The sequence below is a fragment of the Scyliorhinus torazame genome, chromosome 18, assembly GCF_047496885.1.
Source record: "Scyliorhinus torazame isolate Kashiwa2021f chromosome 18, sScyTor2.1, whole genome shotgun sequence".
Lineage (NCBI taxonomy): Eukaryota > Metazoa > Chordata > Chondrichthyes > Carcharhiniformes > Scyliorhinidae > Scyliorhinus > Scyliorhinus torazame.
This window is the reverse complement of record NC_092724.1, coordinates 43,993,240-44,016,221: the sequence shown is the minus strand read 5'-3', so window position 1 is coordinate 44,016,221 and position 22,982 is coordinate 43,993,240. Positions and strand designations below refer to the sequence as shown.

At 49.7% G+C, this 22,982-nt stretch overlaps 1 protein-coding gene across 3 annotated transcripts in view; it reads left to right on the top strand.

The window, feature by feature from the left end:
* Positions 1 to 22,982, top strand: part of LOC140395177 (phospholipid-transporting ATPase ABCA1-like) — a 246,267-nt gene that overhangs the window by 130,981 nt on the left and 92,304 nt on the right. For all 3 annotated transcript variants that reach the window (XM_072482683.1, XM_072482684.1, XM_072482682.1), the window contains exons 17-24: positions 763 to 967; positions 3,224 to 3,340; positions 7,196 to 7,361; positions 9,793 to 9,924; positions 12,676 to 12,815; positions 12,912 to 13,049; positions 19,088 to 19,302; positions 20,790 to 20,862. In XM_072482683.1, coding sequence (XP_072338784.1) covers positions 763 to 967; positions 3,224 to 3,340; positions 7,196 to 7,361; positions 9,793 to 9,924; positions 12,676 to 12,815; positions 12,912 to 13,049; positions 19,088 to 19,302; positions 20,790 to 20,862 — 1,186 coding nt within the window. The remainder of the gene's footprint in view (positions 1 to 762; positions 968 to 3,223; positions 3,341 to 7,195; positions 7,362 to 9,792; positions 9,925 to 12,675; positions 12,816 to 12,911; positions 13,050 to 19,087; positions 19,303 to 20,789; positions 20,863 to 22,982) is intronic.

Genomic DNA, 22,982 nt, shown 5'->3' with positions numbered 1-22,982 from the left:
TCCAGATGTCGAACTGGTTTATAGGTATCAGCATGTTGTGTAGAACTTCATTAAAACAGGTGCTTACAATGTGTTTTTGCTGCGAGAACTGCTTTGTTCATGCTGTATCTGTCGGTGCTTGGTATAAATCAATTAAAAATACAGCAAAACTTAGACAGAAATTACACAGAAATATCTACACGAATGGGAGTTCAATAGCATGGTGTTTCTCGGCGCTCCGAATGCTGGGACACATCGGCTAAACGAAGTTGCTATAGGACTCTGTTCCAATTCGAGTAGTTTGCCCCGCTTGTTTCCACGCCCAAAACGCACAAAGGGGCTACCTTCAATCTGAGATAGATAGATTTCTGTTGAGCAAAAATGTTGAGGGATATGGGCCAAAGGCAGGTATATCGAGTTAAGTCATAGATCGGCCATGATCTCATTGAATGGCAGGACAGACTTGAGGGGCTGAATGGCCTACTCCTTTTCCTATGTTCCGACCTATTCTTCAAGTTTTCGCACTTCCAACTCGCACCTTATTAAATAAACACAGGCCATCCTTTGAATTTCAATTACATTAGGTCTGTTTACAGTCTCCCAAGCCGGGTGATTCCATTATCTGACACTTAAAAACTTCAATCCCCACTGAAGTTTATACTTCCACCATATAGGATCGTGAAATTAGACATTTTTGTAACAAAATATGTTTTGCCAGGAGTTGGCTCCTAATCATGGGATTAAAAGGTGTGTTTCTTAAATCTCTTGTGTCTTTTCTCGCAGAGTCTGTTATCTCCTGTTGCATTTGGTTTTGGATGTGAATATTTTGCGCTCTATGAAGAACAAGGAGTTGGTGTTCAGTGGTTTAACCTTGTCTCCAGCCCTGTAGAAGGTGACCCATACAATTTTACTACTTCTATCCTCCTCATGCTGTTGGACGCTGTCCTCTATAGCATTGCCGCATGGTACATTGAAGCAGTGTTTCCAGGTAATTATTTATTTTATCAATTTATGTTATGGTGAAAGAGCATTGCAAATGTCATCTTGATCTACTAACTGGACCGAATAACAACAAAGGTATCTTAAAACAAATTTCACCAATTTTTAAATTTAGATCAGTGAAAATCCTTTTTGACACACTTCATTTGGAGAAACCTTGCCTCGTTTTTATTAAGGGGCAATTTAGCGTGGCCAATCCACCTACCCTGCACATTTTGGGTTGTGGGGCAAAACCCACGCAAACACTGGGAGAATGTGCAAACTTCACACGGACAGTGACCCGGAGCTGCGGTCGAACCTGGGACCTCGGCGCCGTGAGGCAGCAATGCTAACCCCTGTGCCACCGTGCTGCCCAAGGAGAAACCTTTCTGAATACATTATTGAGAGATACGGGCTAGTAAAACCTAACTTTCATCATTGTCGAGTTAGCCAATCCCAGCCGGGTGATTTTATTGCAGCTATTATTTGTCTTCATGCTCTGGGCTAGGGATAAGAATAGACAGGTTTCCAGTTATCCAAAGGCATGTGTATGAACGTTGGGCGCGAGCTGGGACGGGATTCTGCGGGAAACGATGGGGCGGGCAACTCTGGCACCGAGGAGTGGCGTGAACCACTCCGGCGTCGGGCCGCCCCAAGGGTGTGGAATCCTCCGCACCTTCAGGGGCTAGGCCGGCGGCGGAGTGGTTTGCGCCATGCCGGCGGGGAAGGGACTTGGCGCCACGCCAACCGGCGCCGAAGGGCCTCCGTCGGACGGCGTGAGTTGGCGCATGCGCGGGAGTGCCAGCGTGTGCTGGCGTCATCCCAGCGCATGCGCAGGGGGGTTCATCTCCACGTCGGCCATCGTGGAGATCCACATCGGCCGACGCGGAAGAATGGAGTGCCCCCACGGCACACAGGCCTGCCCGCAGATCGGTGGGCCCCGATCGCGGGCCAGGCTATCATGGGGGCACCTCCCGGGGCCAGATCCCCCTGCGCCCCCCCCGAGGACCCCGGAGGCCTCCCGCGCAGCCAGATCCCGCCGGCAAATACCTGGTGTACTGGTGTAATAGACTCCGGCGGGACTGGCCGAAAACGGGCGGCCACTTGGCTCATCGTGGGCCGGAGAATCGCCGGGGGGGCCGCTGCCAACAGCCCCCGACAGGCGCAGCGTGATTCCCACCCCTGCCAAATCCCCGGCGCCGGAGAATCCGGTAGCCGGCGGGGGTGGGATTCACGCTGCCCCCCGGCGATTCTCCGACCCGGCAGGGGGTCAGAGAATCCCGCCCCTGGTCATTGACCCCATGGCTATGTATCCTACTAACTCAAGTGTATGTGTTCTTGCATGAAGAATGGTCACTTGCATGATGTATCAGAAAGCAACCATTACCTGTTGACCAAATCTCAAGCAGAGTCAGCTTCCGAAGAAGCTGGCAAATAGTTGCTGAAATTTGTGCAATTCGACAATTCAATAGAACTATAGCCTGGCTGAATGCCACTGGTTCACATTTACTGTGCTGTCATATGGCCGGTTGTAATGGAAAATTTATTGATTCGCTGGTTTTTGTCCTCTTCTTCGAATCTGTCCCTATCAATGCTCCTCTCTAATTTAGTGATCTCCTGCTTCAGGTTTCTGCATACACACTCTACAGCTCTAACTCTGGACATCTCCTCGAACCCAAAGGGCGGAATTCTCCCATCTCACCCGCGGCAAGTTTGGTGGCGGGCGGGAGTGAAGAATCTAGCGGGAGCCAAAAAGTTGAAAACCCACTGGAGTAAAATCACGGCGCAATTCTCCCAATGGCGGGTTAATAGCGGGTCGGTCTTCCCGCTGGCCAGTGGCATGAACGCCATTTGCATTCACTTGCATCTCATGAATGTTCATTAAAACAGCTGTCTGCCGGCATCCCGCCAGGCCTTTCAATCTTGTGTCACGCCAGCGGGAAATCACTTCCATAGTAATTCATTGGCTGAGGATGCTGAAACTTACATTACAAATGCATGTTCGTTCCTGTACATTTCCTTCTCACTTGTCGCCTTTCTTTCTACTTTTGAAGTTTCTCATCAGAACTCATTCTCTTTGATTCTCTCACTCAATTCCCACTCCCCTCACATTTTTCCATGTTTGGTTTTGAAAGTATTTTTCCTCCCTATTGTAAAGCGCTTTGAGGCATCTTTCTGGATGTAGACTGCTGTACAAAATGAATTAGTTGTTAATCAGGTGTGGAAGATTCTGGTCCCATTTTTATTACTAAACTTTGTCTTGCAGGCCAATTTGGAATTCCCAAACCCTGGTATTTTCCTGTCCTTAGGAGTTACTGGTGTGGAAAGTTCTACTGTAGTGAGGATCTGTGTGAACTCTCAGATAACAGCAGCACCAACAAAGGTAAGGGTTTCAGATCCAAATAGCTCAGATCCATAATTTGGGATTTGATATTTTTGTACATCTCTAAATAGTTTTTAAGATCATCAGCAATCTGATGAAAGATCATGAACTGAAATGTTGGCCTGGGATTTTCATCCTCGAGGTGGATAGCGAGAATTGGGAAAATTCATGGCTCAGCCTGCACAGCTCTGGAGAAAGTTGCCACAATTGTGGGATCTTCATTGCCGGGGGCGGGTGGTTGCTAGATTGGTGGGGACCTCAGTATGGGATAGTTGACCAGGGTAAAAGTTTTGGGCAGCCAGGTGCAGAGGAAGTATGTTTAAAAAGCCCACCTCGGTGCTGTGGGACATTGTCCCAGTTAAAATAAGAACACAGAAGGCCCTCTAGCCCTCACCCCGCACACACTCCCCTTTGCCCTTCCATGCTACCTCATGCCCTTCCCCCATCCCCACAGGCCCCTCATATTCTCAATGCTAAACTCTGCCCTTCCTATCCCTTGTGGTTCCTCATGCCTCCAAAGTTAAGGTATGGCATTTATATACCCATTGATCCATTATACACTCTACAGATCGAATAAACCATATGGTGTAGTAGCTTTTTAAAAAAAAAAACATAATTAATTCATAACTTTCTAACTTTAAAAAAAGTAACTTCACTAGAAGACAATAAAAGTGTCAATAATCTCGATCCTTTAAAGTACCAGTAATGACTGGACATTCTTGAAACCTTGTGTAAATAACTATTGTGCAATTGACTGCAGAGATTAGAGAGCCTGAGCTGCCAATCGAGTAATGTTTTCTCTGGGGCGCGAGTGTTTCAGTAAGAATAATGGTTGCCTGGACTCTGAGTCAAACCTCATTATGTGTGCATGGCATTTGGAGTATGAGGGGCTATAGGGAATGGATGGAAAGGTATATCTTGGCCTGTAGGACACGAGTCACAAGGGGCTTAAACCTACATTTTAAAAGTTCCTCCCAAGCAAACAAGGGCTCACAGCGCCTCCTGAGGGGCCGTGAACCACAATTCTTTTGGCCCAACTCCATGAAAATTACGGAGAAATTGGACATGCCTATCTCTGCAATGGGGCCAACAAGGTTGGGCATGCCAGATGCAAGCTTTTGATGGGAACCAACCAACCTGCACCCTTTACAGGTACTGCTGACAAATCAGACAGTCAGGAACGGGGTCGGGAATCCTGGCTTTCAAAAATGAAAATCCAAGCATTAGCTCTGTTTTTCTATGCCTGACCTCCTGAGCAGTTCCAGCATTTTCTGTTTTTAATTCAAATTTCCAGTTCCGCAGTATTTTACTTTTGTTCCTTGTATTCCAAAAAAATAATCTGCGTAACACATCTGAGATCCAAATGTGACTTGTTCAGACTATTGAGTGGATTTGGAGAGCAGGATGAGGCATTGGACAATTGGGCTATCACCTTTCAGGACTAGCGTTTCGCCATAGATGTGTACAACCGACATTACTGCTGTTTCTGGCAAGCAGAGTGGTCAACTTGCCTCCCAATTCGAAAATAAAACTGGTGTGAATTTCAGGCCCAATCCATCTATCCAGCTTGAAGTATTAGGTGACGTGGGAGCAGAAGGGAGACAAAGAATATATTGATATTAGTATCATTTAGTTCCAGTATCCAATTAATAAAGTTCCCCTATTACCCTCTACCAATAACTGCTTGAACAATAACTCCCATGTGATTAGTTTAAAATGGCTGAGCAAAAGCAACACGTTTTAAAAAATAAATTTAGAGTACTCCATTCTTTTTCCAATTAAGGGGCAATTTAGCATGGCCAATTCACTTATCCTGCACATCTTTGGGTTGTGGAGGTGAGACCCACGCAGACACGGGAGAAAGTGCAAACTCCACACTGACAGTGACCCGGAGCCGGGATCGAACCCAGGTCCTCAGTGCCGTGAGGCAGCAGTGCTAACCATTGCGCCACCGTGCAGTCCCAGCTTCACATGTTTTTAAGTAAAAGGATGTACTTCTTTGTTTTTTTAAAATAAATTTAGAGTATCTGTGGTGGTATGTATTAGGGGTAATACGGTACACCATGATGCCGAGGGGCTATCGGTGGACAGATACTGGGCCCTGATTGGATCTGCCGCCTACTGGGCTCCACCCAGAAAGGCGGGGTATAAGAACCCAGGTTCTCCCAGCAGCCGCATTCTGTAACTGAGCTGTTGGGGAACAAGTCTGCTCAATAAAGCCTCGATTGAGTTCTCTACGTCTCGCCTCGTGTGTTATCAATGGTGCCACAATACCCGATTCATTTTTTTTCCAATTAAAGGGCAATTTAGTGTGGCCAATCCACCTACCGTGCACATCTTTGAGTTGTGGGGGCGAAACCCACGCAAACACGGGGAGAATGTGCAAACTCCACACGGACAGTGACCCAGAGCTGGGATCGAACGTGAGACCTCAGCGCCATGAGGCAACAGGGCTAACCCACTGCGCCACTGTGCTGCCCAAAAGGCTGTACTTCTGAGGCTGTAAAAGGCTCTGGTCGGACCCCATTTGGGAGTATTGTGTGCAGTTTTGGGCCCCGGATCTAAGGAAGGATGTGCCGGCCTTGGAAAGGGTCCAGAGGAGGTTCACAAGAATGATCCCTGGAATGAAGAACTTGTCATTTGAGGAACGGTTGAGGACTCTGGGTCTGTACTCGTTGGAGTTTAGAAGGATGAGGAGAGATCTTATTGAAACTTACAGGATACTGTGAGGCCTGGATAGAGTGGATGTGGAGAGGATGTTTCCACTTGTAGCAAAAACTAGAACCAGAGGACACCATCTCAGTCTAAAGGGACAATTCTTTAAAACAGAGATGAGGAAGAATTTCTTCAGCCAGAGGGTGGTGAATCTGTGGAACTCTTTGCTGCAGAAGGCTGTGGAGGCCAAATCATTGAGTGACTTTAAGAAAGAGATAGATAGGTTCTTGATTAATAAGGGGATCAGGGATTATGGGGAGAAGGTACGAGAATGGGGATGAGAAAATATCTGCCATGATTGAATGGCAGAGCAGACTCGATGGGCCGAGTGGCCTAATTCTGCTCCTAGGTCTTATGGTCTAAAAGAATAATATTGCGGATCCTGGAGATTTGAAATATAAACAGTGTTGGAAATGTTCGGCAGGTCTGCCAGCATCTATGGAGAGGGAAAGAGTTAACAAAAACACAAGAAATAGAAGCAGGAGTAGGCCACCAGGCTCTTCAAGCCTCCCCCTCCATTCAATATGATGACGGCTGATGTATGCCGGCCTCAACTCCTTTCCTATGCCATTTCCCCGTAGCCCTCTATTCCTCAATCTATCAAATATTTATCCATCTCCACTTTAAATACTTTTAATGATCCAGCCTCCACCACCCTCCAGGACAGGGAATTCCAGAGATTCACCAGCCTCTACAAGAAAACATTTCTACGCACCTCAGTTTTAAATGGACAGCCGATTATCTTGTAGCCATGTCCCCTTGTTTGTTTTGAGTCCAATATGACTCTTCTTTGGAGTCATGTTGTACTTGAAACATTAACTCTTGTTTCTCGATGGTGGCACGGTGACACAGTGGTTAGCACTATGCCTCACGCTGTCAAGGTCTCACCCACACAATCTAAACTATTGGCCATGCTAAATTCCCCTTAATTGGAAAAAGATTATTGGGTCCTCTAAATTTATTTGAAAAAAACTCTTGTTTCTCTGTCCACAGGTGCTGCTGGTTCTGCTGAACTTTTCGGCTTTATTTTGCATGTTTTTAAGTTTGTGTCATCTTGTTGCTGTTTGATTGGTGTTCTGATGGTCATTTTACAGAGTTAACATTTAGGAACATCTTCCTTGTACGTTTTTCTCCCCCCAGTCCATCTGGAGAAGGAGCCAACTCACTTCAAGTTGGGCGTGTCCATCCAGAAACTAGTGAAGGTTTACGGAAAGAAAGTGGCTGTTAATGGACTTAGCCTCAATTTCTATGAGGGGCAGATCACCTCATTCTTGGGGCACAATGGAGCTGGAAAAACAACTACCATGTAAGACTTGTTTGACGAGTGGGTAGATATTGATTGGGATGTGTAGGTAGGGGATGTCTTGCCTGGTAAGCAGTTTTCACTATTAAATAAGCATTATGATATTACAATTTTCGATCCAGCACTGTTATACCACAAATTATAATGCGTATATTGCAGTTTTGCAGATGTATTAGTGAGAATTAAGCTCAAACACTGATGTCATCAGCTTCTGATGGAGCAGTCCTGACTAAGCAAGTTGGGGAAATATCAAACGGAATTACATAACTTGGAACAGAAAGCGGAGTCACATCTGCCTTCATAGTTGCATATGTGCTCCTGACTGCTCTGCCGGCCACTTCTTTGGCATATTTCTCTTTTAGTCTCTTTCTTTCTTTGCTGCCGATCCTGAACTCTCATTTTTTATTCATGCATGGGTCGTGGGTATCGCTGGCTAAACCAGCATTTATTGCGCATCCAATCTTGACTTCTCCTTTTCCCTCTTTTCCCCTCTCCTCCTCTCCCTCATCACTTATTACCCTTCCCCACCCCCTCCTCATCTCCCTTACTACCAGCTTTTAACCTTTCTTGTGCCCCCCCCCCCGCCTTCCTTGCTGCTCCTCCTTAGCTCCTTTGCCCCCTGCCCCTTTACTCTCAATTCCATCTTTCTCTCCCCCATTTTTCTCTTCTACCTTCTGCTCTGCGTTTTCTCTATTTCGCTCTCTCTCTCCCACTCTCTCCTCTCTCTCTCTCTCTCTCTCTCTCTCTCTCATCTGCCTGCTCATGAAAAATTATCTGACTTTTGGAACGGAGTACAAAACAAACATCAAATGTGATTCATTGACAAATTACGGTTATAAATGCTGCACTCTAACAGGGATGAGCTTGGCCAGCTAATGGTCCTTCGATCAGGGGAAGAGTGCGCTCAACCTTTCCTTTGAAACCTCTCCGTATCCTGGCTCCCTTTCAAAATACAGGCATTATGAAAGAATTACATTTTTGGAACAATTGATCAAATGGTCTATTACATTCAGACCCAATGATTCTGGTATTCTCCGCCTCTGGAACTTTGAATTTCTCTTCATTGTTAAGTGTAGGATTTCGTGCTAAACTGCACCACTACAAATCACTCCTTTTAACCCTTATTGGATAAGCATGATTGTCTTGGATAAGCATGATTGTCTCGTGTGTGAGGTAGTTATTTTGCAGTGGAGGTCTCGTGGCGCAGTAGGTGGTGTGTTTGGCTCTCAGCCGGAAGCTCCATGATAGAATTCTACTCCAGGACTTGGATGTTTAATGACGTGAGCTGTTGACCTCTAAATCCTACCTATTTGCCTGTGGCAGGCAGTAAGAAGAGGAGAATTTCCTGGTCAGCCAGAACCATATGGTAGCTGCAGCCCCAAAACACTCCAACCATCATCCTCCTCACTTCGAGGGAATAAGAGAAAAAGAAAAACTCGCGAATTAAAGCAAATTAAACATCTTTATATTGTGGCTTGTACCTCCGAAGGGCTGCACAGCCAATGAATCACCTCAACCTCCACTGTAAATGTGTCAACTCTTCACACAACAAAATATTACAAACACCAGTCACATTAGAAAATTTGCACCACTGAACAAAACCATTCAGCCCATCACGCTTGTGCTGATGCTAGCTCTGCAGCTAAAGCTAACTCCACATTTGATGTACTTGTCTTTCCCATCATCCTTGCATAATTGATTAGTTTATCTATTTTTGGTTTTGTTTAAGGAAGGAATGTTTTCACAGTAACTTCATTTGAAACCTACTTGTGACAATAAGCGATTTTCATTTCATTTCATTAATCCAGAACTCCTTGCTCTTTTTTTCTAAATCCTGCCACGGGAACAGTGTTGCAGTGTTAGCCTTGTCTGCAGGTTCAAGATCGAGAATAAAATACGAATTCACAACCTAACTCGGCTGAGAATGCTACTAAATGAGATGAGCCTTCATCTGCAGGACAAAAATGCGCCGTAGTTCAATCGGAACTGATGGTTTCAAGTGGGACCTTTCACTATGATGCACAAGATGCAAGGGGATCAGTTAAAGGTTATTTTCACTCGGCAGCAAAGAGATTGGAAGGCAAAAGAGTTAAACATGTCTCGAACGAGCAATGGAATGTGAATGGGAAAACCCAATAAGAAAATTTGGAAGGGGAAGAGCAACAGGACGGACAGCTGGGCTTCTGGTATTTTTAAAGGCAGACCAGAGGAAATTACCCTAGAGGAAGATAGAATAGTGTGTCTGACTTTACCTTGACCAATTCTGATCCATGGTTTGCATTTGAAACATTAAATATGGCTTTTCTCTTGCCAGATGTATTGGCTGTGTAAGTGTTCCCCGTTTTTGATTGGTTTCTCTTTCCACAGCAACACATCAGTGTGCAGTAGTATCAGTGTGCAGTAGTCTGAAATTATGTTTATTATTTCCTGCAAGGTCTATCCTGACTGGATTGTTCCCACCCACCTCTGGGACCGCCTATATTCTGGGCAGAAATATCTTCACTGAGATGGATGCAATCAGAAAGTCGCTGGGGATGTGTCCACAACACAACGTACTTTTTGACATGTAAGTATCTTTTTTTTTAAAATAAGGGCCGGGATTCACCGGTATCCGGTGGGGCGGGCCGTTCCGGCGCCAAGGAGTGGCCCGAAGCACTCCGGCGTCGGGCCACCCAGAAGGTGCTGAATCCTCCGCACCTTCGGGGGGATAGGCCGGCGACGGCGGGGTTGGCGCCGTGCCAAGCGGTGCCGAAGAGCCTCCGCCGGCCGGCTCGAGTTGGCGCATGCGCGGGAGCGCCAGCGTGTTCTGGCGCATGCGCAGACCCACTGGCGTGATCCCTGCGCATGCGCAGGGGGTTTCTTCTCTGCGCCGGCCGGCCATGGAGGAGCTTTACAGCGGCTGGCGCGGAGGGAAAGAGCGCCCCAACGGCACAGGCCCACCCGCAGATCGGTGGGCCCCGATCGCGGGCCAGGCTACCATGGGGCCTGCCCAGGGGGCCGGATCTCTTCCCCCCCCCCCCCCCCCCGAGGACTCCACAGGCCGCCCGCAGAGCCAGGTCCCGCCGGTACGGACCTGGTCTAATCCACGCCGGCGGGACTGGCCGATAACGGGCCGCCGCTTGGCACACCATGGAGCGGAGAATCGCCGGGGAGCCGCTGCCAATGGCCCCCGACCGGCGCGGCGCGATTCCAGCCCCCGCTAAAGGACCGGCGCCGGAGAATTTGGCAGCCGTCGGTGGGGTGGGATTCACCGACCCAGCGGGGGTGTCGGAGAATCCCGCCCAAGGACTGTTACAACACCCAGATCACAACCTGTCTCATCCATATCCATCTTGGCATCCAATTCCAGTTTAGTTACCAAGACAAATTTGAAGTCCTCCTAATTCCAGCATCCCTCCCCTGGAACATGGGCACCTTGGCATTGCCTGGCTGGCACCTTGGCACTGCCACCATGTCATTGCCAAGGTGCCCGGGAGGGACCGTAAAGCAGGTATGCTTCCAGGGTAGCAGTGCCTGGGCACCAGGGTGGCACTACCAATTGTCAGGGCCTGAGGGGGACCATGCACACGAAAGGAGTGTGGAAGGGGGTATGAAAGGTGGGGGTACAGGGCAGGTAACTAGGGGCCTCTGGGAGATATGGGGTGAAGGGTGGGACCGTAGAAGAGGGGGCCTGTGGAGGGGCTTCAAGAGGGGGGCCCTCAGGGACCGCATAGCGGGGTGTCCTCATTCGGGGGGGGGGGGAATACCCTTGTGTGTGGGGGATGGCATTGTCTGTGGGTAGGGGGTGTGAGGGACCCTCCAGCTCACGTAGAGATCACCCTTTCAAAATGGTGGCCTGATCTCTGAGGAGCCAGTTTGGCCAGTGAGTTCAGCTCCCCAGTGATGATAAAAAATTCTAAGTTGCGATCTACCTGCCACGCTATGCCTGAAAAGCAGTGTGCTGCGGCGCAACGTGGCCGGTAAATGATGGGAGGCCCCGCTCCAGGGATCAACCTGGCTGGCTACGCCTCGCGAGATCTAATGTAATCTCGCGAGACGTTGCGACGTGAAGACCGCTCATTGTGGGCAAGTTCTCTTTTTGGCCAATCTGCATGTTCGAGCGAGACAGCAAGTCTCACTCTAATATGCAGCTCCCTGAGGTAACCAAGGTGTTGGGATCTATCCCCTTTGCCTTCGAGACCTCGGGCCATCGCCGTTCAGTACAGATCCATACAAACGGGGACCGGGTCGAACGGCATTTCATAGATTATCATAGAATTTACAGTGCAGAAGGAGGCCATTCGGCCCATCGAGTCTGCACCGGCTCTTGGAAAGAGCACCCTACCCAAGATCCACACCTCCACCCTATCCCCATAACCCAGTAACCCCACCCTACACAAAGGGCAATTTTGGACACTATGGGCAATTTAGCATGGCCAATCCACCTAACCCGCACATCTTTGGACTGTGGGAGGAAACCGGAGCACCCGGAGGAAACCCACGCACACACAGGGAGGATGTGCAGACTCCGCACGGACAGTGACCCAAGCCGGAATCGAACCTGGGACCCTGGAGCTGTGAAGCATTTGTGCTATCCACAATGCTACCGTGCTGTGGGGGTCTCCCAGGGGATCCGAGGCCTCCAGGTGCTTGCGCTCTGGGCAGGATGGTGCTGGGGTGGGTGTGGGTCACGGGGGTCCCAGGAGCCCCCTTATAGTATGTTAGGGCATGGGGGTTTCGGGGATCACGTTGGGAGCTCGAGAGATCATCAAGCCATTTATAAATGGCATCCCGACCTCTCACTGCATTGAGGAGTTCCAGAGAGTGGAGCACCTGAGTGCAGAAAACGGGGCTGAGTGCGGCCTCGGGCACCCATTCCCCGCTAAAGCCCAGTATCTAACCGAATGGCCATCAAGTAGCGGGGTAGCGCCAAGAAACATGCGGCTTAACACGCTCACTATGGGACTCTGTTCCAATTGTTTAGATCAGGCCCCAAGTACGGGCTAAACTGGTGAGGAGCTCCTAGGGCCCAATAAAGTGAGTAAGTGTGTTTAGATAGGGTTGGGGAACTCGCCAGAGCTCCCCAACAAGCTACCAACAAAAACTACCACAAATGACACTTCGTAACCTTTCAGTTAAATCGCGGCCATTGTCCCTATGCAAAGCAGTGTTCTTAACCAGCAAGCATTAATAAATACACAACTTCAATAGCAGAGGTTTGATATCTGATTGGAAAACTAAGAGGGTTCAGTTTTTGCAAATCGTATAAAAGGCCAATATAGACAGGAGTAAATCTCTCAATAACCTAATGTTCGTAATTGTTAATCTGAATTTTTAGACTGACTGTAGAGGAGCACATCTGGTTTTATGGAAGACTGAAAGGGCTGACTGAGGAGGAGGTAAATGAAGAAATTAAGCTGATGATCGACGACGTGGATCTGGTGCACAAACGTCGGGAGCAAACAAAAAATCTCTCGGGTGAGGAGTCAATTCTTCACATCCCTCTGTGTAGGAGGTTGCCATGTTTTCTTTTCTCTGCCTCAATATGTAAATACTCTATTTATGTATTCTAAGGTGGCATGCAACGAAAGCTTTCCGTCGCCATCGCATTTGTTGGTGGGTCAAAGGTTGTTATTTTAGATGAACCAACTGCTGGCGTTGATCCTTACTCCCGCCGAGGCATATGGGAGCTCCTGCTTAAATATAGGAAAGGTGAGTCAGGCACCGAGTGACCATTAACGTCTTGGTGAGATTAATTGCTGATTTAGAGCGTGGTTAGATCCACAATAAATCAGTGCATCCTCTCTGAAGTGTTGGGTGCCCTGAGATACAGACGAACCAACACGGTTGCGATTGGTACAACGCAGTTTTATTCCATTTAACAATTTATACATCAGACTTGGTACTCAGCACGTTGTGACGGTGTGAGTGTCTTGCTATGAGGTCCTGGCCCTGTGCTGTCTCCAGATGGACTGCCCAGGAAGTGTCGTGTTTCTTGTCTTATACTGTGTCTGCTCTTGTCTGTGATTGGCTGTCGTGTTATGTGTGCTAATTGGTCTGTTGGTCTGTCTATCATTATGTATGTGTTATGATGTATGTTTGAATATCATGACATCCCCCCGTTTTTGCAAGACTATGTGCCTACGTGGTTATAAATATAAATGTGCGTGTGTGCGTGCGTGTGTGTCGAAGAGCAACCCTGAAATGTGGAATGATCAAACGAGGCCTGTAACGATACAACAGTGACATGTTATAAAACAGTGGTTGCACAAGTTCGACGTGTGAACAGTCTCATAAGTCCAGTCTAGTAGGTGGGCGACGGATTCGGGTTGACCGCCTCAAGGGTGGGTCGAGAACCATCGGCTGAGGTGCGAGCCTGGCCACGGGCGGCGACAGAAGGGGCATGGTATATGGCAGCTCCACGAAGTCGCTATCAGGAACCAAGCGTGGAAGTAGGTGAAGGGCTCGGCGATTGCGCCTATGCACGGATCCATCCGGCATGCGTACCAGGAACAAGCGGGGAGCCACGCGTCGGAGAACTTCGGCAGATGCTGACCAGCCACCGTCTGGTAGGTGGATGCGGACGTTGTCTCCAGGGGCCAGGGAGGGAAGATCAGTTGCCCGTATGTCGTACGACCTCTTCTGGCGACCGCGCTGCAGTTGCATCCTATGCAGTACCGGAGCATGGTCTATTGTTGGTGCCAGGATGGAAGGCACAGTGGTTCTGAGGGCGCGACCCATCAGCAGCTGTGCTGGTGAGAGACCAGTGGCTAGTGGGGCCGAGCGATAGGCCAGCAGGGCGAGGTAGAAGTCCGACCCGGCAGCAGCAGCCTTGCAGAGGAGCCGCTTGGCAATGTGAATGCCCTTCTCCGCCTTTCCATTGGACTGGGAATGCAGAGGGCTGGACGTCACGTGTGTGAAGCCATACGAAGCAGCAAAGGACGACCATTCATGGCTGGCAAAACAGGGCCATTGTCCGACATGACAGTCATCGGAATGCCGTGGCGAGCAAAGGTGTCTTTGCAGGCCCTGATGACAGCAGACGACGTCAAATCGTGCAGGTGTATGACTTCTGGGTAGTTTGAGAAGTAGTCAACTATGATAACATAGTCCATGCCGAGCGCGTGAAATAGGTCGACACCCACCTTCGCCCAGGGGGATGTCACCAGCTCATGGGGCACAAGCGTTTCAGGAGGTTGCGCCGGCTGAAACCTTTGGCAGGTTGTACAGTTGAGCACCATGTTGGCAATATCGTCACTGATGCCCGGCCAGTATACCGCCCCTCGAGCCCTCCGTCTGCACTTCTCGACCCCCAAGTGGCCTTTGTGTAGTTGGTCGAGAACCAGCTGGCGCATACTGTGCGGAATCACAATCCGGTCCAGCTTCAGAAGGATCCCATCAATGATGGCTAGGTCGTCTCGTACATTATAGAACTGCGGGCACTGCCCTTTGAGCCATCCTCCCATCATGTGGCGCATCACTCGCTGCAGAAGGGTGTCGGCCGCAGTCTCTCGATGGATACGGGCCAAACTGGAGTCGTCAGCCGGCAGATTTGCTGCTGTAAAAGCCACCTGTGCCTCGACCTGACATACAAACCCCTCCGCATCTGGCGGCGTGCTCACTGCTCTGGATAGGGCATCCGCCACGGTGAGGTCCTTCTCTGGAGTGTAGACCAGTTGGAAGTCGTACCTCCTGAGTTTAAATAGGATGCGCTGGAGGCGAGGGGTCATCTCGTTCAGGTCCTTGTTTATTATGCTGACCAGGGGGTGGTGGTCAGTTTCGACCGTGAACCGTGGAAGACCATAGACGTAATCATGGAACTTGTCTAAACCGGTTAGCAAGCCCAGGCATTCTTTTTCGATTTGCCATAGCGCTGCTCTGTGGGGGTCATGGCTCGCGATGCATAGGCCACTGGGGCCCATGATGCCGTGTCATCCCTCTGCAGGAGCACTGCTCCAATGCCGGATTGGCTGGCATCAGTTGAGATTTTGGTGGCACGAGACGTGTCAAAAAACGCCAACGCTGGTGCCGTAGTGAGTTTGCGTTTGAACTCCTCCCATTCCAGCTGGTGTGTGTGTTGCCACTGGAACTCTGTGGATTTTCTGACGAGGTGGCGCAGAGTCGTCGTGTGGGAGGCAAGGTTGGGAATGAACTTCCCCAGGAAGTTGACCATGCCAAGGAAGCGTAGGACAGCCTTCTTGTTGGCCGGCTGCGGCATGGCTGTGATGGCGCTCACCTTGTCTGCATCCGGACGGACCCCTGACCGGGAGATATGGTCCCCCAGGAACGTCATCTCGGTCTGGCCAAAGGAGCACTTGGCTCGGTTGAGGCGCAGGCCGTTTTCCCGTATGCGGGCAAAAACACGTTGGAGACGATGTATGTGCTCCTGCGGTGTGGTGGACCAGAGGATGACATCGTCCACAGAAACGCGCACCCCTTCGATGCCTTCCATCATCTGCTCCATGATTCTATGGAAGACCGCGGATGCCGAGATGATGCCAAATGGCATCCGGTTGTAGCAGAACCTGCCGAAAGGGGTGTTGAAGGTACATAGCTTTCGGCTGGACGGGTCCAGTTGGATCTGCCAAAACCCTTTAGAAGCATCCAGTTTCGTGAATATCTTCGCCTAGGCCATTTCACTGGTGATCTCCTCCTGTTTGGATATGGGAGAATGTTCCCTCATAATATTATTATTGAGGTCTTTGGGGTCAATACAGATGCGGAGCTCGCCAGAGGGCTTCCTGACTCTCACCATGGAGCTGACCCATGGCGTGGGCTCCGTGATCCTGGATAGGACCCCTTGGTTCTGGAGATCCTGCAGCTGCTGCTTCAGGCGGTCTTTAAGTGGCGCAGGAACCCTGCGAGGTGCTTGAAAGACTGGGATGGCGTCCGGTTTGAGGCGAATTCGGTAGGTGTATGGCAGTGTTCCCTTGCCTTCGAATGCCTCCTGGTTGTGGGCGAGGAGCGATTGGAGCTGTGCGTAGAACTCTGCATCCGGGAATTCAGACGTGCCGTCTGGAGAGAGAGAGAGAGAGAATTTGTTGCACAAGGTGGAGAGCCTTGCATGCTTGTGCGCCCAGCAGGGAGTCCTTCGATGAGCCAACTATCTCGAACGAGAGTGTGGCCGTGTGTGTTTTGTGTGTCACCTGGAGCTGGCAGGATCCCATGGCCGGGATAACGTTCCCGTTGTAGTCGACCATCTTGCACTGGGATGGCTGGATTGGTGGTCTGACCTTCATGGAGTAGAAGGCTGACCATGCTATGAGGTTGGCGGAGGCGCCAGTGTCCAGGCGGAAAGCGATCGGTTGACCGTCAGGGTGGCACTCCATTCATCGGCCGGATTGATGGTGTTGACCCGGTTCACATCGATGACCGCAACCCGGAAGGCGTCTTGGTCATCTGTGTCGACGGTTTGGATGTCGTGATGTGGAGGCTGGATGGTCCGCACGTGTCTGCGAGGTTGTCGGAGATGTGGAAGATCAACGGGTTGAGCCGCTCGACAGTAAGCAGCGTAGTGGCCCATCTTGCCACAGCGTAGGCATTGTCGGGTTTTTGCAGGACATTGCCCTTTTAAATGTGCAGCTCCACAGTTGCCGCACGTCATGATGTCATGGCGCTCGTTACGCCACTGCGCATGCACAGTTCGGTCTTGCGTCGGGCGCGCCAGCGCAGCACGTCCCTCAGTGTTGCCGTAGGTTTTGGCGCGCACAAACGCGGGAGGCCTTAAAAAGCGCGCGAAACGGCCGCCCTCGTCTGTGCCGCGGGCCGGGAGAAACCCGGTTGCCTGGACGCGTTCGGCCTCGTGGGCGGCCTGACTTGCCGATTCGATCTCGTGGGACCCCCTCCGTGCCGATTCGGTCGCCTGAAATTGGGCACAGCGGCTGGTCGCATTCTCATGCAGGACACAGGCTTCAACTGCAGATGCTAAGGTTAGGCCTTTAATTTTTAGAAGCTGCTGGCCTAGGCCACTGGAGGCAACGCCAAAAACGATCTGGTCCCGGATCATGGACTCTGAGGTGGTGTCGTAACCGCAGGACTGCGCGAGTATGCGGAGGTGCGTCAGGAAGGACTGAAAGAGCTCATCCTTACCTTGCAGGCGCTGCTGAAAGACATGCCTCTCCAAGCTTTCGTTGACCTCAACGTTGAAGTGCTTGTCGAGCTTGAGGAGGACCGTGTCATACTTAGCTTTGTTCTCGCCTTCCGCGAACACCAAGGACTTGTATACATCGATGGCGTGCTGACCTGCGGTAGTGAGGAGCATGGCAATCTTTGTTTCGTCCGAGGCGCCCTGTTTTTCATTGGCTTGCATGAAGAGTTCGAAGCGCTGCTTGAAGAGCTTCCAATTTGTGCTCAGGTTCCCAGCGACTTGCAACGGCTGCGGTTTGTTGCGGGTGTCCATGGCTCAGGATGGCAGATTTGCCGGTAGGTATCGATTCACTCCTGGTATCATGAAGTGTTGGGTGGTCTGAGGTACAGACGAACCAACACGGTTGCGATTGGTACAACGCAGTTTTATTCCATTTAACTATTTATACATCAGACTTGGTACTCAGCACGTTGTGACGGTGTGAGTGTCTTGCTATGAGGTCCTGGCCCTGTGTTGTCTCCAGATGGGCTGCCCAGGAAGTGTTGTGTTTCTTGTCTTATACTGTGTCTGCTCTTGTCTGTGATTGGCTGTTGTGTTGTGTGTGCTAATTGGTCCGTTGGTCTGTCTATCATTATGTATGTGTTATGATGTATGTTTGAATATCATGACACTCTCTGCTTGCAAACCTTTCGCTGTTTTGTGCCTAAATTGCTGATGTCGACTTTTTACAACAAATTGCAAGGAGATGTGGCCATTTTTTTTTTTTTTTTTTATAAAGCTAAGAAAACTGATTTTGCAATGGGCAAGCTTCTGGTCACCTGCAGCTTTTTTCCGTCAGTTGAGTCTTTTCCCCCCTTCTCCAGTCCCTCTGTCTCCTCTCTCCCTAACTCGACAGGTTCCTTCGCAGTTGCTCCTGCGACCAAGGCTTTTCCAGTAACCACAGTTCGCCCAAACCAAGTTTTAATCCCAAATTCTTCGTAGATCCTTTCAATTCTTATCCCAAAGCATAGGCGAATGATCATTAAACTAAAATAAATGGTTCCATTCCTGGGGTGGGGGGCAACGTTAAAGATGCTTGATGCTCTTTGGTACTTTTCCCAGGTTGCCAGAATATTTGCCTGTGGAGGACATTGCCAAGTCCCGTGTTGTCTTTTTTGGCAGGAGTCACTGGATATCAGCAGCAGTGCCAGTGTCATAACTCTCCCCAACCCTATTGTTGGAGCTACTGAGAGCAATGAGATCCGCTCACTTATTCCTGGCCAGGGATTGATTTCAGGCGGCACGGTAGCACAGTGGTTCACAGCTCCAGGGTCCCAGGTTCGATACCGGCTTGGGTCATAGTCTGTCTGGAGTCTGCACGTTCTCCCTGTGTCTGCGTGGGTTTCCTCCGGGTGCTCCTGTTTCCTCTCCGGTTTTCTCCCACAAATCCCGAAAGACTTGCTGTTAGGTAATTTGGACATTCTGAATTTTCCCTCTGTGTACCCAAACAGGCGCCGGAATGTGGCGACTCGGGGATTTTCACAGAATCTTCATTGCAATGTTAATGTAAGCCTATTTGTGACAATAAAGATTATTATTATTTCAGGAACTTAACAGCTCAGTCAAACCTGTAACTATTTATGCATCACTTCTTTTTGTTTGGTTGTGGTGTGTCACCCTGCAGGCCGTACCATAATATTGTCGACCCATTACATGGATGAGGCGGACCTCCTTGGGGACAGAATTGCCATCATCTCCCATGGAAAACTCTGCTGCTGTGGCTCTTCTCTGTTCCTCAAAAACCATTTGGGTACTGGGTATTACCTGACCTTAGTTAAAAAAGAGAACGACAGGACAACACCAGCCAGCTCCAGCAGCACCACCATTGGTGTGCGGAAGGTACCCTGAGATGTGTCTTCAAGTGTGCCTCTTATATTATTGAGCAATGTGTCGGTGGCCAAGGCCCACAGCTACAGAAGTAAAGGATACTGTGGCAATGGGACTGACTCCCCAGCACTGGCAATGGACGATGCTGAAATCGCCATTGCTACAAGCAAGAATGTAGCCTTTAAAGTTGCCTAAGATTTGTCCCAAAAGACTGTCCAGTGAATTTGGATATATTTAAGGATTGTTTTAATTCATAAAAATGCTGGAATGTAAGGGTGAGATGAGAAGATCATATCAAGTTCTTTAGGAAGTAGTAGTTTGGTAAAGTCAGGTTTGACTCTAAAAGCCTGTAAATCATAAAAGGAGTGAAAATTGGGGGAGGGGAGGAGTTCTGCAGTTTTAAGGTCCTGGGAAAGAATCAGGCAGAGCAGGTGATGGAGCAATAAACGTTGATTTTGACACGCTAAGAAAGTAAATCCCTGGTTGGATTAAGGGATTTATAATTTTTTAGCTCATAATAATTGTAGTTATTATAAAACATGCAGCCACATGATTTACCACATCTATTCTTTTCAATCATTCAGCACACAGAGGCACAGACTCACAAAGGCACACACACACACACACACACACATAGGCGCAGGCACGCAGACACACATACACAGGCACACAGAAGGTCACAGGCACGCGCGCACACACAGGCGCAGGCAAACACATACCGAGGTGCGCACACATGCACCGGCACACACCAGGTCGCAGGCACACGCGAACATGCAAGCATACACACAGGCACCACACACAAGGTCACAGGCACACACATACACACACGGTCACAGGCACACGCAGGGATGCACACTGAGGCACAGGCACACGTGCATACAGAGGCACAGGTGCACACACACACTGGCACCAGCAAACACAAGAGGCACAGGCGCACACAAGTGCATGCACGCATACAGCGGCACAGGCACAGCGAGGCACAGGCATGCATGCACACGCAGGCATACACACACAAAGGCACAGACACACACACCTAGACTCTCAGGCATGCACACACAGAGAGGCACAGATGCACATAGACTCGCAGACACACACACAGAGGCACAGGCACACACACGCACCCACCGAGGCAGGCACAGACACAGGCGCACACACACGTATAGACTCAGGAATGCACATAGAGGCAGAGACAGACACACACACACACACACACACACACACACACACGCGCGCAGGCACGCACACACACATAGACTCCAGACACGCACAGAGGCACAGGCTCGCAGGCACACGCAAATGCAGGCATGCACACACACACAAACTCGCAGGCATGCACCCAGAGGCACAGACACGTGTGCTTTTTGAAGTACTAAAATGCTCTGGTTAGAGCAGTTGTGGGTTTCTCAAAACACAGAACACTAATAGAACCCACTCATTCTGATGGACCAAATGGCCGTTTCTCATCATTAACTGCTTATTTGTTATTTTAACATTACCAGGATGACAGTGATTCTGAGAGGAGCTATGACACTGGTCTTGGCAGTGAGCAGTACAGTGAAACTGGTGCTTTGGGTATGTTTCATTCCCTTTATTAGTATGAATGAGATGTGCTTTGCCATTGTTCCATTTCGGTAGTAGTTTACAGCACTCCTAATCCAACTGAGCACTTCGGTAATATTATCTTTTGCAATTTAAATGGATCTGGATTCAGCTGAGCAGTGCCTCTACGTCATTCTCCAACTTTTATATTTGCAGCATTTTCCCATGGGAGGTAAATCCACAGAACCATCTCATTTCTCCTGATTGCAGCATGATAAAACTACACAGTTGCTGTCTGGCAGGGTGCATGAGGAGGGTAGGGGGGAAAGGGCAATGGGGCATGAAGGGGTTGGCGAAGGGTAACAGACACATAGCAGCAATGAGGTTTAAAGGGGCTGGAAGGGGGGGTGAAGAGGAATTATGGCAGTCAGATGGTGGGGAAGCTGGAGCCCAATAAGGAAAACTGGAATGCACTCGCATAAGGGGGTGGGTGGGAATCAAACTGTTTGAATGGTTGAGGATGTACGTAGACTTTGGAACAAGATGTGTGTGTGTGTGTGTGTGTGTGTGTTAATGTGGAATAAAGAGATGAGTTGGGCAGAGACTCTTCGAGGAGAAGGAGTTGGGGGGTGGTGAAGGGAGACTGTGTTGTGATAAGTCATGAAGCAATGGGGGATATCATTGAAAGACAGACATAGTCCCTGGTCTGGGGCCAAGATGGAGTGCAAGAGTAACGGCAGTCCTGGGAGTTTTGCGGGCCATTCTAAAGGACTATACTCCCGCTCCAGGGAGGGACATGTCCTGTGTGCTCAATTAGGATAACGCACGGATTTATGTGCAGGGCATGTTCACAGTTGGTGAGCTTGTACTTGCTTGCAGATGTGATTATCATGGTGAGGGGAGGCATCTGCAGCCTGCAAATGGGGAAAACATAGGGTGCGATTCAGTGACCACTTGCGCCCGGCCCCGATCCAGGTGAATAGCGGAAAGGCCAAAATCGAGATTCACATTGGGTGCGTACCATTTTGCAATTCACCTGACCCGCTCCCGATGGCGAGTTCTGGATCACGCCCAGAAATGGCGAGAATGTCATTAACCCTCATTTGCATTCATTTCACACTCATTGACGATATTGAAGTCAAATGCAGCGGCCTCTCGGGAATTAGCCGACTCTTCGATGGAAAGTCACGCGGGCGACATTTAGAACTCCTTTACAAAAATGTGAAGCTGGGCCAATGGCTACCGAGGGGAAGTGCAGTGGTGAGTAGCCATTTCCAGTTTGCGGCATGCAGCTCAAGGGGACCGGTGGGGGGGGCTCGGTCAGAGGGCTTAAGCGTTCTAGATCGGGGGTCGCCCCTGAGCCTGGGGCTGGTGAGGGGCTTTCCGCTTGTGAGGCCTTCAAGCCATCTTTAAATATTGCGGAGACCCATAACATGAGCAACCACAGCTGCAGCCTGCCTGTCCTACCAGACACTTCCAGGACAGAGCCCTGCTGCTGCATCTATCCTGAAATTCAATTTCACTCCCTCTGACCGTGAGCAGCATCTAGCTTCACAGGTTATTGCAAATGAGGAATTAGCCTTGCTAGTTGTGAGAGCACTTCACACTCCTCAACTCTCAAGTGCCTCCTCGAAGGCACAGGTGCCATGTCTCAGAGGATGATTAACGCACTGCATGTCCAGCAAACTTTGATGCCTGAATGGTGTACCTGGCCTCGAGGAGGGTCAGCACCATAGAGGCAGCTGCCAACAATCAAACACTAAAGGGCAGCTGAGCACAGTTTTCCCTTCCCCTACCAGTCTCCCCGAACAGGCGCCGGAATGTGGCAACTGGGGACTTTTCACAGTAACTTCATTGAAGCCTACTTGTGACAATAAGCTATTATTATTATTATTATTTTTATTATTAATGTTTCCGGCAGAAGTCTGGGATCTACATGCTCATGATGTGGTCGGCGGTGAGTGTGCAGAGTCTGTTTTGCGAGGGGCTCACCACAAGAGGCTCGCTGGATGGCACTCTCAGAGAAGGCAGGAGACGCAAGTGTGGGGAGGCTTGGAGGAGTCGAGGGTCCTGGGCGGAAGCCATACATGATTGTCGGTCCCTTTCCTTCTCCAGTTCCTTACAGATATAATGATGTCTGCTGGCATTGGCAC